The 15,434-nt window shown below is 45.8% G+C and overlaps 3 protein-coding genes across 3 annotated transcripts; 2 read left to right on the forward strand and 1 right to left on the reverse strand.

The window, feature by feature from the left end:
• Positions 1-3,452: 3,452 nt before the first annotated feature.
• Positions 3,453-3,905, forward strand: TGAM01_v208120 (hypothetical protein; the record flags this gene model as incomplete). The annotated part of the gene is made up of 2 exons (XM_024550256.1): positions 3,453-3,519; positions 3,592-3,905. 2 exons carry the CDS (start codon positions 3,453-3,455, stop codon positions 3,903-3,905), a joined length of 381 nt encoding a protein of 126 aa, XP_024405026.1.
• A 596-nt stretch (positions 3,906-4,501) lies between these two features.
• Positions 4,502-6,314, reverse strand: TGAM01_v208121 (hypothetical protein; the record flags this gene model as incomplete). The annotated part of the gene is made up of 2 exons (XM_018809277.1): positions 4,502-5,404; positions 5,463-6,314. 2 exons carry the CDS (start codon positions 6,312-6,314, stop codon positions 4,502-4,504), a joined length of 1,755 nt encoding a protein of 584 aa, XP_018657545.1.
• Positions 6,315-8,076: 1,762 nt separating this feature from the next.
• Positions 8,077-9,994, forward strand: TGAM01_v208122 (hypothetical protein; the record flags this gene model as incomplete). Its single annotated transcript, XM_024550257.1, has 3 exons — positions 8,077-8,620; positions 8,677-9,118; positions 9,172-9,994. 3 exons carry the CDS (start codon positions 8,077-8,079, stop codon positions 9,992-9,994), a joined length of 1,809 nt encoding a protein of 602 aa, XP_024405027.1.
• Between the last annotated feature and the right edge of the window lie 5,440 nt (positions 9,995-15,434).

Genomic DNA, 15,434 nt, shown 5'->3' on the forward strand with positions numbered 1-15,434 from the left:
GGGCTGTTTTCAATGCTCACTATGCCCTTGAGAAGTTTAGTTGAACCTATATGACTTCTTAGATATTTCACCAAATCTTGAGATAACCGAGATCCTATGTTCAGTGGGGTCTTATTAGTGGAGTTCGCAGCAAAGTGACCACAATAATAGGAACTTGAACGGCTGTCAGAACACAATTCATCCGCTCTGAGTTCTTCCGACGGACTCTTCTCTTTGTGAGGTTGCGTCAGGTCCTACAAGCCTCGTCGTCTGGGTTAAACAATAGTAAGAGAGCCCACCGACAAGTATTATAATATTTATAATGGTGTCTCAGATCCTGGTGCGAGGTAATCTCCCCCGCAGTCACATTACGGGGTCGAATGCAGTTAGAAGCTAGAGACATATTTCAGGAGATCATAACGTCTCCTCTATGTCATGCGTAGTAACAACTGGCACATCTTAAATTTGTGCTTGTCTAAAACATTAAGGCCAAAAAATATTTGGTCTTCCAAGAGCTAGACCGAATTTCTACCTCGTATTGCAGATTGGAGAACGCTGCATGGTCTCCATGTCCCTCCGTTGTCAAGTTGAGGATACCATAGATTGTCCATACTGGTTCAAGAGAACTAGTATCTCCATGCTCGAATGACGATTCACTTGTCCGGTGGCGACGTATGCCTTGTTCATCGCGTGAAAAAACATGCAAGACCGCCCTTTGTGTACCATAGACCGTCTCTGAGAGATAGTCGCAGTTAAACGTGCAGCCGCGCGAGGACAGCAGCCGAAGGTTATCACCCTCGATCTTCTCCGTAGTTATAGAGTCTCTTGGGCTCGTCTTTGCTATAAAGACTGAGTTAGTGCGCTCAGCCAAGTGAAAGGTGGCCCCAGCAACTCCATCGACAAGTGATGTACATGATGGACACGGCTGCTCGAAAAGCCGTAGCTCAGCAGTCTCGCCCACTGGCACTGGTGCACGTTTATCTTCTGCCCAGCGCGGAAACATCATGTTATATATCATCAGCGAGTCCTTTCCCGGAGCAAACAGCTCTGACAGTTTGACTTTGCTGCCAATTCTTTACAGACTCGACAACGTAGTCTTCCTTGACGTAACCACCGGTGGAAGCGCCCGCCGCTGAGCAGCCACCTCCCCGGTCAACAGCCGTAGCTCCTCTTCACGCTGCGTGAGCTCATCTCGCGCTCGCCGATACTCGTCCGATGGGTTGGGTAGATGTACATTTTGGTCAAGGAGCTCGTCTCGCCACTTGTTCATATCACGGGGCTGACCAACGACAACCATTTTCGCGCTCCTCTGAGTTTTCCAATGGAAAGACCTAATGAGTAGGAATAAACAACCCAAAAGAATTAACAGGGACAGAACCACAAATAGTAGAGGAAACTTATAGGAGACGCGACGCAGGCCGCTTCACTCCATCAAGTTGGGACGTCTTCGGATTGTCTTGCTCCTGCTATACTATATCCAGTGCCTCGGGGGATAGCGATGGGTTGTATATCTTTGATTTATAAATTCCCACCCGATAAAAGTGCGCAATACAAGTGATCGATTGGTAATAGCTACTTTTTATCCTACAATCAAGAAGACCGGACATTCGTATGTGTGGGTACAATTGAAACAATACTAGCAGATCCAAATTGCAAATCAGACACTTTACCTAACTAACCCCTCCGTCTTGTATCCGAGATCATTTCAAAAGCCTGGTAGTGAAATCTTTTAGTGGCTACTAGTTGTTAACGAGGCATTACTGATACCTACAGTCCCTGGATTCTCAATCAATTGAACGAGAGGAGATCGTTTGTTACTCGACGCTGCTGCTGTAACACGCGCTTATTAATATATTTCATGATGCGTATTCTAAATGTGGTATCTCCTCAAGGGTAATTTTAGATAACCTTAGAGCATTGTATCTTAACACACCGAGCAAAAACGGCCGCTGATGGACGCTAAGAGGGGGGCGGAGCAAAGAGCGGGAAAGCGGGAAAGCGGGAAAGCGGACATTTCTCCGTTTTAACGGATGAAGCGGCCGCTGTGGCACAACAACAAGTACGAAATTCGTACTACAAATGCAGGAAGAGCCAGGAACAGTAGGTTTTACGGAGCTTACAAATTGAGCCTGAGTGCCAATGTCACAAAGGGAATGCCAATAGTACGTCAGAGTACGTTCGAGAAATCTACCTGCCCAACCAAGTTACACACTTCACTGACCGGGCGAGGTTACTCACTTAGTTACTAACTTACTTGGTCAGCGAAGGCTAACATATAAGAGTAAATCAATATTGGATGGCGATTGGTAAGACAGTCTATATCGGAGGTTTGATCCATATGAAGCTTCAGTAGATTTCTATAAGAAGCGGTTCACTACTCAATACAAGCTCCAGTCCTGTACAAGATATCATCGCCTTTCTATCCGCCAAACAACTTTCAATCTTATCCATTGTAGTGGAAATACCAATATCAAGGGACATATACGAGCCTTTATTTAAAACAGCAAGACATCATGAGTCTGGATCTTAGATACTCGGACGCTACGGCGCTCGCCGAGCTGATTCGCACAGGCAAAGTTTCTGCCGTCCAAGTCATGCAGGCTCACCTCGACCGCATTAAATCTCTGAACCCGCAATTGAATGCTATCGTCACCGTCGACGAGAGTGCATTGGAAAATGCTAAAGCTGCAGACGCAGCAGTGCAGTCCGGTAAAAAGAATCTCGGCCCCCTGCATGGTGTCCCCTTCACCGTGAAAGACTCAATCGATACCGCAGGCGTGGCAACATAACGCGGCTCGCTACTTTTTGAAGGCCGCGTGCCTTCGTCTGATGCCGTCAGCGTTGCGCGGATGAAGGCCGCGGGCGCTATTTTACTTGCGAAGACCAACCTCCCGGAATTCTCATACGCCTGCGAAAGTGAGAATCTCCTTACAGGCAGGACAAATAACCCTTGGAACCTTGAGAGGACGCTAGGGGGCTCTAGCGGTGGAGAGTCGGCGGCCATCGCGGCCGGATTATCTCCTATTGGCTTGGGCACTGACCTTAGTATCTTAGTACGAGGCCCGGCTGCGATGACAGGCATTATGGGATTTAAGCCAACCCACGGGCGTATCCCTATGACAGGCATATGGCCACGAGAGCCTCGCTGTTTTTGGCACGCGGGACTGATGGCGCGAAGCGTTCGCGACTTGGCTCTCGCATACTTGATAGTGGCTGGCCCTGACGGGCAAGATGCATTTTCGTTACTAGGAGCTAATTTTGATGCTGGTGTCGGAGCGACACCTAAATGACAGCTCAAGGTTGGCTGGCTGGTAGAGCTAGGTTTTGGCGCTATCGATTCCGAGATTGGGTCAACTGTCCAGGCTGCGGCCGAGGCTCTTAAGGCTGCAGGCTGTGCCGTCGAATCTGTCCGCATTCCGGCTCTGGAGCGCGACTTCGCCCTGGATGTGTTTATACGCATTTATGTTAATGAAATGAAACCCGCCATGGTGCAAATTACCAGCGGGCAACCCGAAGAGAAGATTTTCAAGAATGCTAGAGGTATGCTTAACACTCCCGAAACACCAATGGTTGATTTCGTTGATGCTGAGCAGGCTATTGAGAGGCTCAAAGATGGTTTTGCCGAGTATTTTCAGAAGTACGATGCACTCTTGTGCCCCGTGATTCCATTACCCTCGCATGGGCACGCGGTAGAAGAGCTTACAATTGACGGGCAGACCGTCAGTAACTTTAATATTTGTTCTACCACCACGCCTTTTACTGTAACAGGGCTTCCAGGACTGTCAATCCCATTCGGAGCAAGTCACGAGGGCATGCCAATTGGTGTCCAGCTTGTAAGTACCTGGTACGCCGAGTCTACAGTCTTGTATCTTGCATCAGTCCTTGAAAAGGTTAGCCCTGTTAGAGGGTTCCACCCGAGTATATAAACAGAGTTGTTGAAATATTTTGCAGCTTAGAAATTTAGACACTCTTTAATAATATTTATTCACTATTTATTTATTAGTAACTATAGGTCTCTTAACCGTTTTACTAATATAAACCTAGAATTATTACCAAGTTTATCCCCTAGGAAATTTACCTTGTATTAACTATTTAGTGTACAGTTTATTATACTCTTAACCGCTCAGCTAATATAAACCTAGAATTAAACTCTAGGTTATCCCTTAGGAACTCTTTATATTACTAACTATCTAGTGTATAGTTCGTTATATATATGCTGCATCCGACTGTCCAACTGGTAGTAAAGCTCTCCGATACTTATTAGCTCATGGTATATTTTCCGTAAATAAATATATTTTGCCTTGAAGACAGAACATCTGGGGAGTGATTAACTCTTAGTATAAGCAGAGGGAAAAATCCATACCGCGCCGATAAGACAATTCGAGCATCTATTCTGTGTTTGTTGAACTTCTTATAATCAAACTACAAAAAACAAATCAGACGTACGTATTTCATTCGGAATATACTAATATAAGCTAAGTGAATGACGTTCTAAACCTTTCTCCGATCCGCCACCACCCTTTCACCAGCCGCCATTATTTTCGAAGCTCAATGAGTTGCAGCCATTGTCATTTTCTTGCCATGCCTTACAAGAGGCCGCACAAGCGGTACCATTTCGGGGAACAACGCCAAACTCGAAATAGTCTCGCAGGATCTGGTTGGTACAGTCGCTCCAGCCTGCTGGGATGGCACAATGGCCTACCGAATCCTGAATCACTACTGCAGAGCCAGGATGGTTTGCTGACATGGCGATTGCATTGACAGGAGGCGTAACTGGGTCTATTCGATTTGACAAAAATAGAAGTGGTGCTGCTGGTACGCCAGGTTTGAGACTGGAGTCCGCCGGGGGCGTAACCCACGGCCCACGAAACTGATACTTGGGCTGAAGACGGTAACCCACGCATTGGAACGGAATCGTGGCCCATTTTGCACCAAAGGTGATGGATTGGTTCATGTAATTTCTCAATTCGTTAGAGTAATAGGCAAGATCGTGTTCAGTCTGGTTACCCGCGGCATCGCTGCAAGAGATACCATACTCAGCTTCTCCGCTGAGAATTTGACTACCAGTGGCACAATCGGTTTGGATATCGTCAGGCGTGACTGTGCTTGTAAGCAAGGTGTAGTTACCCTCCAAGGCATCTGAAAGCAACTGTGCCAATGGTGGAAAGCTCAAGATGGGCCTGTAAAGGGCTTGCGATATGCTGTCGCGAATGTCACGACCAGTCAGAGCTGCGATACTTGTGCCCCCAACGCTGTATCGAGGAAGCGCGTCCATGTCTGTGATAAATTGATCCACGCGCTTTCTAATGCTAGCACCGCTCACATCTTCGGGGGTACGAAGCGTACAAATATCGCCAGCCTCGAAACATGTGTCGTAGAAATAGTTGACGACAGCCTCCGTGTCGATTAGGTCATGATGCCATAGCTAGATATATATAAATCAGTGGAATGGTCAGGACAAAGCTTCGGTTCGGTGATCTTACTCCTCTCATATAGTCCTCAGCGTCGACAACGCCATCCAGGACCACTCGCCCAACGCGCCCGGGGAACATAGACGCGAAAGTGTTTCCAAGAGCGGTGCCGTATGATAAGCCCAAATACTGAAGTCGAGGAACTTGGTTCTCTTCCGTCGTAACCTCTTGCTCATGCTCACCTCTGCGACGCTTGCGCAATGCGACTTCCCTTTTCCGGAGCTCATCAACGCGATCCACCATCTCGACCATGTCACGGCAGACAGCAGCGGTAGTGACATGCTCCAGAATACTAGATTTGCCAAGCGTGGTCTCACAGAGAGCACCTAATCCTTTAGAATATGCCAGAAAGCGTCGTAAGGCGTCTTCACTAGAGTCAAGGGTGCTGAGCCCGCGAAGTACTTGTTGGTAGGCGTTCCTCGCAAGTGTGTCGCCTCCGAAACAGTCCAGTTGAGGGGTTGTGTTTCCTATACCCCGAGGGTCGAATCCGAGATAATCGTACTTTTTATTGTTGTCAATCACCTTTTGCAGATGCCGGCCGGAGAGGCGTACTAGGTTGACTCCAAGATCGCCTGGACCCCCCGGGTTTAAAATAATGGTGCCACCGTGGTCGGGGTGGTCGACCGGCACTGAGGCCGGGAGCGTGGCGATGGCAATGGCGATGGTTCTATTGTCTTTGGGGTTGTTCCAATCCAGTGGCACCTTGAGGCGCGCACAACGGAGCCCATTGAAGCAATCACGGTAGCGCAAGTCTTCCGTTGGTTCAATTGCCGTCCAGTCGAACTCGATGCTATTTGCATACAAAGCACCTGCAGTTGTTGCAGCCAGGCCAGCGAGTAAGATTGCGGTGGATCGCAGCAGCATGATTTAGGTTGAGCACTTCTGTAACAGTCTGCTTAAGGGCCAGCTCGATATGGTTAAGTTTTCTTTGTACTGATAGGTACTTAGAGCATGGTGGCTTCCAGATATTTATATCCAATGCCGATGACATTAAAGGGGTCAGTTCCTAGCAACTCTTGAGCCCGCTTAACTGTGATTTGCATGGCCGTAACAAGCACGGTATCTACTGCCTGAACCTTGTGTCAGATTGGTGGGCATGAAGAACTCCATTCAAACAAGAGACTGGCAGATCAGGGGACCCTATTTTCATTTCTTGGCCTTCCAAAAGGGGTAAATCAGCACTTTCTAAGTCAAATACTCCTGTTAGATCGACAACATAGTCCATATAGTTCTCAACGATATTGACATCGGGCTACTTTAGGTCGCATACGAATGTCACTTTTGATTCTGGTGACAATAGTAGTTTTGCTGCTATATCACGCCAAGCACAAAACCGTGCAAGTACGCCATACTTGATTTACACTTGAATTATTATAAATATTATAAATCCAGCAATGATCACATCACTTTATGGTTAAAACCTTCACTTACTATTTCCACATTATATGTCCTCTTTCAATAGTATTAATACAAATAATTATCTATTCATTTCATCGAATTTCAAAAAGATCTCTTCCGTATAAAGTGCTGAGTCGCTTTTCCTTACTCTTGTGATCCTAAATACAATAGATTTTACAGCCGCGCCTGTGCCCGCCGCAGCCATAGGATTGGAGAATAGCCACACTTTTGACATGGCCTTCATTGTTTACGTATTGCCACAGCGCAACGCCAGACCGCTAGGTCTCTCATAGCTAGAATACTTAACAGTAGTTCTCTGTGACATGTAGCCAAGAAGAAAGGGGAACCATATGGAAGACGTAAAATCGACCGTGAGGTCTTGTTCGGAGCTAAGTGCTATCACTTCGCCCGGTGTGTTTTCGAGGTAGTGTAAAGAGGTACCCCATACTATGAACAGAATAATGATAGGGGTTTCTGAGAGAGGGAGAGAGGTGGCGAATATTTCTATCCGCCGATTTAGATACTCTACTGTTAAACTGTGTAGAGCGCATATCCAAATGGCCTTTGCTGTACCGTCTCGCAGTTCAAGGCTAGCGCTAACAGGCCACACTAAAAATTGGCTGAACACGAAGTGCAAAATTTCCTCTTATGGAAGTGAATGTACCCGGCATATCAGCTCAAGTGCCGAATAAAAGTACTTGAGAAGGGATGGGCATAGCATTCTTAGACCGCTAAACACGTCACCTAAAGTTTGACACATCCACAAGTCCCCCATGCCCTCCACTTTATTTACAGCAACTTCATTTCTGCACACAGCCTCCGGTTGAATTTGGTAGTGAGAGAGTAATGCTGCCTAAAGGGACTCTAGCCAGGGATAATAGCCATCCCTTATTGGGGCTGTGAACGCAACGGCGACTGCAAACCACTTCCTCTGAAATATGGGGAAAAAATGATCTCTTTGACCGCATCTCGAAAGATAGTGGCTCGCTTCTCTAGCTTATTGATGAAAGTACCGAATTACCACATCAAGCAGAAAGCCGTACAATTCGCGTTTGGATGTTTCAGGGGCAATCAATCCATCTGGAGCTGAGAGCACGTACTGCTCGCATCGCCAGGCCAAAACGGCAGTATCGAGCAACATAAAAGTCTTATTCTTGTCGCTGAAGTAGGACGTCCCCTCTTCATCCAGTACTTCCTTATTCTACAACAGCAAATTGAAGTCGTCACAATGCACTTCAATGCTATTTCTTCCAAGACAGCAGTTACTAGCGTGCTGTTCGCATGGCTGATGTCTCAGAGAGTCAAGGCTGGCCTAAACGGCCTATGTCCACCAATGGGGCCTGTCCTTCCGCCGGCCACGAGCCTTCGTACAGACCCGGGATTTGACCCTGCAGCAATTACACTGACAACGAAACTTCAAGAATTAACATCCGGATTTAACTACTCAGCCGTGTCGCTGGGTGTCATGTCTATCCACGAGGCAACTCCAATGTTCGAATTTCACCACTCTCCGCAAAACTTCGATCCTAGGGGTGTCTCGGAGGTTAACTCAGACACTATTTACCGGCTAGCGAGTATGACAAAGCTATTCACCATCTTGGGCCTGTTGAAGACCGAAAAGGTCAACCTCGAGGATCCCATCACTAAGTATCTTCCTGAACTTCGCGATATCCATAAGGAGGCAGCTTTACAGGACGCAATCCATGTTGTCGACTGGGATAGTATTACGCTAGAAGCCTTGGCTGCACATCAAAGCGGAATAGGCGCCGACTGTAAGGCATTACCTTCAAAGGACTAGAAAGTTGTCTCCAAAGCTAACAATAGCCAGTGACAGTAGACATTGCAAACTTCCCAGGTGATTGGACGGCGAAAGGCTTTCTACCAGCTGATAACAAGACACGGCTTCAATGCTCCGGCTTTTTTGGACAAAGACCCTGCAACAGAAAAGGTACCATCTGGCCTGGTCGCCAAATCTCAGCTACAAAGGATTGTCCAATGCTAAAATTCAAGGTAGATTTTTTTGAAAACTTTGGCAAACGCCCGCCAGTGCACGCGCCATTTGAAACGCCGCTTTATTCGAATATCGGAACGACTCTACTAGGACTCGTCATCGAAACTGTCACTAACCAGACATACGAGGACTGGATTCAGCATACTATCATAAATCCAATCAGAATGAATCAAACATTTCTAGCAACCCCTGAAGATTCGTTGGGTTTCATCTCTGTCAACGCCACCGATTGGGCCGTTGAGCTTGGTGTTGAGGCACCGTATGTTGCATCTTGTTTTCACTTCCAGTTTGTCAAACTAATGATTTTCTTAGCACTGGGGCGATTTACTCTACGACGTCAGATCTTATGGCTTTCGGCAAAGCAATTCTAAGCTACGAAATGCTTTCCCCTATAAGAACTCGCAAGTGGATGAAACCTCTGGCGTCGACTTCTTCCATTAGCACCCTCATCGGAGCTCCATGGGAAATTTACCGATCTAGTAAAGTAACCAAAGACGGCCGTTTAATAGAGTTTTATACGAAAGCTGGTGATCTCTTTACGTATAATTCTGTTATCGCTCTGATTCCAGATTACGACTTGGTGATGGTCGCTCTTATGAGTGGACCTGAGGTTTCTGGCGACACAGCCTACCAAGTGATTGGAGACGCAGCGACCGCTTTGCTTCCCGTCATAGAACAAGCTGGTAAGGCCAAAGCTCAGACCCAGTATGCGGGGACATATACCGACTCCTCGACCAACTCGACTCTCACACTATCCCTCGATGACAGCCCTGGTTTCAACGTCACAAAATGGCAAGTTCGTGGAGTGGATGTTATTGGAACATCTTTGCTTGGCGACTCTCCAGTCGTACCGCCACAGGTCCGATTGTATCCCTCGGATCTCTCTACCAGTAGCCAAACAGCGTGGAGGGCTGTGTTTGGCGGCAGTGCCGATGATGTCGCTGCGGAGGACGCGCTGTATCCCTGGGATCAATTTAGCTGTAGCTCATGGGCATCACTCGACAAACTCGTCTACCAATTTCAAGGTCAAGATCTCTTTGTTTTTGATATGGTAGAGGAAAAGGGGGGCGATGCCAGGGCCAGCGCCATAACTCTTCCGGCTTACCAAGTGAAACTGGCCCGCATAGCCGAGTAGGATTATTGAGATGATCGGCTTCTATCAACGTTGATTGGAAAAACGTGTACAGCGATCCGGATGTTGAGCATCAGATATCTTTATACAATTGCTGCTGAGCTTTGGATTGGCTGGTTATCTTGAATTAGAATGGACAGTAATATAATATATCCATGATATCAATTGAGTCAAGTATTTCTACCTTTATACTATAATTCGCAAACAATTACCACTTCAGGTGGTGTAAGCACTACCACACCATTGAAACAGTAGGTAGATTTAAGTTTAATGTAAATTAGCGTTGCCGGATCGATAATCCCCGAAGGAATAACTAGCGTTATCTGCTATTATCCCCTGCAAGGGGGCGCAGTACATTCTTTTAAGTTGCGGAGTACATTCGGGGTATTTTCGCCCGGTAATCTTTTTCCTCCATCCACTTTACAACTCTATTACAGAGCCATATCATGCCTGGCCACGGCAATTTTCAAATACAACTATCCCTTCGTAGCCAAGAAGCTACTGATCTAGCCTCAATGGAGTGTGCTACCATAACTTCGAAAGGTCCGTTCATGAATCGCCCGCAAGCAACAGAGATAAAGGGTTGGAGAGAATATGAATCGCTGGGTGCAATTCAATGGGAAAGACATAGAGCAACCATAAAACAGTTATACATCGACGAAGGAAAAAGACTCAAGGATGTTGCAGAGATCATGAAACAAGACTACGGTTTCAATGCCACGTAAGTTTTTTGCCGCCTCTCTCCCTATTCCCTGTTCTCGATTTAAATATGTGTCAGCATTAAGATGTACAAGATACGATTGAACAAATGGGGATATTTCAAAAACAATCGGAAGCTTGATACGAAGTCGGTTTCGCAAACAAGGAACGGCAGGCAAGCGAGAAACAACCTTACAAATACCGTTGCCCTTGCTACTACACGTCGGCCCATCACACTCCGCGACCCAGAGGTTTACAATACACCGGGACAAATTTTCTCTTGCATCAGCACCTACATGTGGGGTTCTTGTGAGGACCAAAGATGGACAGCCACTGACCTCGCATGTGCTACTTTCTACGAAAATGCCTATTTCCGGCCCTCTGCAGAGCTGTTACAGTCAATCGGATCGCTTACAAACCTTCTCCAGGAACAGAGGTACCAACAAGCGGGGCCAGTGATGCGACGAGCGGCTATACAGATGGAAACTGTTTTGCGAGAGCAGCCTGTGGATCTCCTCACTTGTCTCTTAGAAATCGCACTCCGACTGCACTCGAAGGCTCCCGACTTGGCGGCTTTGCTTATGCGACATTCAGCAGATGTAGCGAAAATCCATTTCTCATCGCCCAAACACCCCGTACGAATTTTCACACAGCAACTAGCCAGCCTTGATGGTGTCGAGGTCGGCGCATTGGCGGTGGAGGCATACACATGCCAACTGAAAATCTGGCAGGATATCTGGGACTGCAACACACAGAACGCTGATGACGGCAACGAAGCAGGACTTGTGTGGATAACAGGCTTGGCTCTAGCAGGCGGTCTCGATAAGCTGCCGTTAAGCCTAATCCCACGCTTGGACGGAATCATGCTGCGATTAGTCGAGGCTGTAAAAGGCTCAGAATGGTGCACGCAGTTACTTCAGTCCACCGCAGAGAACGGTCAATTTCAATTTTTTGTAGGGCAGTCAGAGGGAAAGCTAACACAAGTAACCATGCAGCCACTCGGCACACCGACTAAAGTAGCCAGTGCTCAGCCTGTCGCTCGCTATAGTCTATCCCATCTGAATGCCCGTTACCGGCAGTTTGCAATCGAAGATCGGTCTGCGCGCGAAGCTATGGAAATACAGCGCGTGCTCCAGACGGAAATGGGGACCTTATTCATGGGTATGGCCAGTGCCCTTGAAGGATGGCTGGGTGAAGTCGGGGAGTACAACAAAGCAGCGGCAGTCGTACAATACCGTGAAAGGTTTTTGGCTGCTGGATTGGCCGATGTCATCCAGGTCACGTAAGCGTCTTTTAACCGGAGGATTGTCTATCAATAAAAAGAACCAATGGTAAGTCCTTTTGCATCAACTTATCAGATTTTGGCTTATAGTTACTCATTGCTTAGGGACGAATTCAATCTTGGGTTTTACTTGTCTAGTCAATGCGTAAGGCTATCCAAAGCACAGCACAAAAAATGGACCGGAGTAAGCAACGAGTAATATCTCTGCTAGCGATGAGAATATACCTAGGCTCAATCACAAAGCCGAGGAAGCAGCTTGATTATAGTAGATCTCCACACGCTAATCTCAGACGGAAGCAACGTCTATCCTGGACCAACTGAAACCATCACATCGTGAACCATAGTCTGAACCTGGTCGGTAACGATGTCAAGTTGGCGCAAAACTAAAACAGTTGAAGTTATATTGGCGATCAAGCAAATCGGGGTCATAGCAATACAAACTTAGAAGATTGGACCTTCCTCCTTGTGCAAAAGGTATAACGAAATATTAGCCCTAAAAGACTAATTTCTGCATGTTTGTCTACTAGAGTAGAGTATTTGAGTAGGACTAGGTATATAGGTATATAAACCTCTGAATACTTTACTTAGATCGCCAGCAATCCAGATCAACTGCATGAAAGAAACAACAGCAGCTGCAATTGCTACGTGATCGATTTCGTTCGTCTCATCAATCCCTAACGCTTAATCGAGTCGATTTCCGAGCTTCTTTATCAATTCATATGCAAAGTCTGGCGTTCTATCTACTAAGTCCTTGAAGCCCTCATTCTGAACCATGTCTTCAACTATACAGGCGCAATAGTCGACTAACAAAGTGCGTAACCTATCTCCTGTAATCGTGTTTTCAAAGGAGTAGCTGGCTAGGTTAACAACATCTCCAATGCGGTTCGGGTATAGTGTAAACTCCTTCAAGCTGGCGTAGATCTTATGCAAAGAAAGTTTTCGTAGCTCGGGTATATCGTATTTATCCGCTAGGGTGTAGAGACGAGCGTGAGAGAGGAAAACTTCGCCATATTCTTCGCAGCTCTCTCTGTTCTTCCGAGGCGTATGAAGTACCGTTGGAGACAAATATCCTGTGCTGTTGTTGAATGTCAGAATCATAGTTTGCTTCTTCGACATTTTTTGAGGAACCTTCCAACATTTCGAGCAGCTATTCTGTTGATCGCGACCACAATTACTGCAATACAGAGTACCGAAGCTTTTGCGACATGAATCACATGGTCTGCTATGGCTCAAACGAAAAACTATTCCGCAATGATCGCATTGATCCTTTTTCTCATCTTCAGTCCCGACATAGAATGAAGAAAGAGACTTGGCGGTATTATCCACTGGGGCGTTTGGCGCCGCACTGTGTTCAAGATTTGCGAGCTGAGCCGAAGTTGCAATGATATCTGGCTCTGCGGGAGAATACTCTCCAGTATAAGCCCATTGAGCGAAACGAAGGAATGTTTTCTCATCAACATCTTCCCAGTGAACACAATGCTCATTTGCTTCTTTCATACTTCCATTCAAGAGATCGTTCAAGCTTTTCGAGAGCCGTGACACAGCACTTTCATGAACAGTGAACAGCTTCTTCTGATGTCCAATAATGAATTTGAAAGGCTGTGAAAACAGGATGCTGGTGAAAAAGAAATTAGTGTCGATTGCAATCTTTTGGCAAAACACAGCTAATAGCATTCACAAACCTCTCATACTTTGCTTCCATATTTTTCTTTTCAGACGGTATGTTTTAAAGTAAGAGTCGCGCCAAGCAACTATAAGAGCAAGTATATGTTATTAGAAGATAGGACTTGACTGCGCAAAATAATAAAATATTCACTATTACAGAATATAAAAATTTCAGCAGCTGGCACATACGCACACTTATATATATATATTTTTTATAACATCGCAGGGCTGTTTGGGCGGCCTGCATGCACACTATCAGGTTGGGCTGCAACAGCTGTTTATTGGATAGCAAGCCTATACTTCCTACCAGGTCTGCGGGAGGCCTACAGGTTTACTTCAGATAGTTGTGTCAAAGCCTTGAAGTAATTCTTCTTTAAGTGACGTGTAACTTACTACCCCGCAATCCCTTTTCTTTGCCAAAAATAACACATATCTATATGTGAGAAATTCGACCTAGCCTGATAATTGTTAATTGATGCAACAGTTTGATAACACAGAGGCGGGGAAGCCTGAGCAGTAAGCAGCTACCCAACATCATCTACAGGTAATATACTCAGTGCTCTACAGTATTAAAGAATTACTCTTAGGAGTAGCACAAGGCTTATTCGAGGATGTGCACTGCATGAAAGATTATGCACTGTCTAGAACCTCGCACTTGTTTATTGCTTATATACCTCTTTATCTCTTTCAACAACGTCAAAGCATTCTGTCTCTGACTTTGTGCTATCCCCAATAACAGAGGTACAGGGCTTTTAATACCAGATAAACGCCAGTAGGCCTGTAGTACAAGGCAAGTTTAGTTGGCTCTAGCCTATTAAGTACTAGACATCGCTATAACCTTCTCAATTAGGATTTCGCAGCAAGTACTGCGAAGGAATCCTTCTTGTAGCTTATCTAAGAACTAAACGTACTAGCTAGGGTGGACCAGCATAGGAGTTACGTAGCATTTGTGGCGAAGCATATGCCTATAAAAAACAGGTAAGTTTGCAACTGACTTCTAGTTGTTCATAAGACATAGGCTTTCGCTTATTCTATATTTTACTTTTGAGAGCTGGGCTACATATCTCCTTTGAACTTTGCTGGTGTAACATGGAGCCAGATAACGACGTCAACGATTTACAAAGCATTAACAATAAAACGCTTGGTACAAATGCAAACGCATTTCCAATTGTAACGCTTCCAAATGGGCAGAAAGTTCCAACAGGAACTGTAGGAGCGTTGCTTGTGAATATTAAAACCTATGACGCAAGCGAAGAAAGCCAGAGAAAGCAAATAGAGCCAGCATTACGAGCAGCGATACCTATACTACAACAAGTTGGCATGTTCGATCTCTTTAGACCTGAGGAGTGGGTTAAGGGAGGAAGTCCCGGAAGGGCGTTTGTTGGAAAAGCAGCAATGGAAATGCATGTGGATAGCAAGACAAAGGCTTGAAGAAATTAAGATGCTCTCATCAAATACAGGATTCATCAGCTAGCTAGCTCTACCAATGTTGATGTTAGACTCTAAACAATATCAGCTATGCCGCTATATTTATAAGAGAAAACTTCACTGAGGATTGTATAACTTATGATGGAAATTGTAGTTGTGAAATTTTGTGAATCTGTGCGTTATTTTGTATGGCTAGCTTTAGTTAAATATTGTAACAAACTATTTTTTTTTGTGGCCTGGAGAATTATGTCTTAGCCTGCAGTAAGTTTTCTGATAAGAAAGCTTGCTTAATAAAGTGTTGAAGTCTCTCTATACATGACCGGGATCGACTTTGCATGCTGTTTACTCATTTGCGGCACGGCCTCGACT

This window comes from Trichoderma gamsii (assembly GCF_001481775.2).
Source record: "Trichoderma gamsii strain T6085 chromosome Unknown Scaffold_32.2, whole genome shotgun sequence".
Lineage (NCBI taxonomy): Eukaryota > Fungi > Ascomycota > Sordariomycetes > Hypocreales > Hypocreaceae > Trichoderma > Trichoderma gamsii.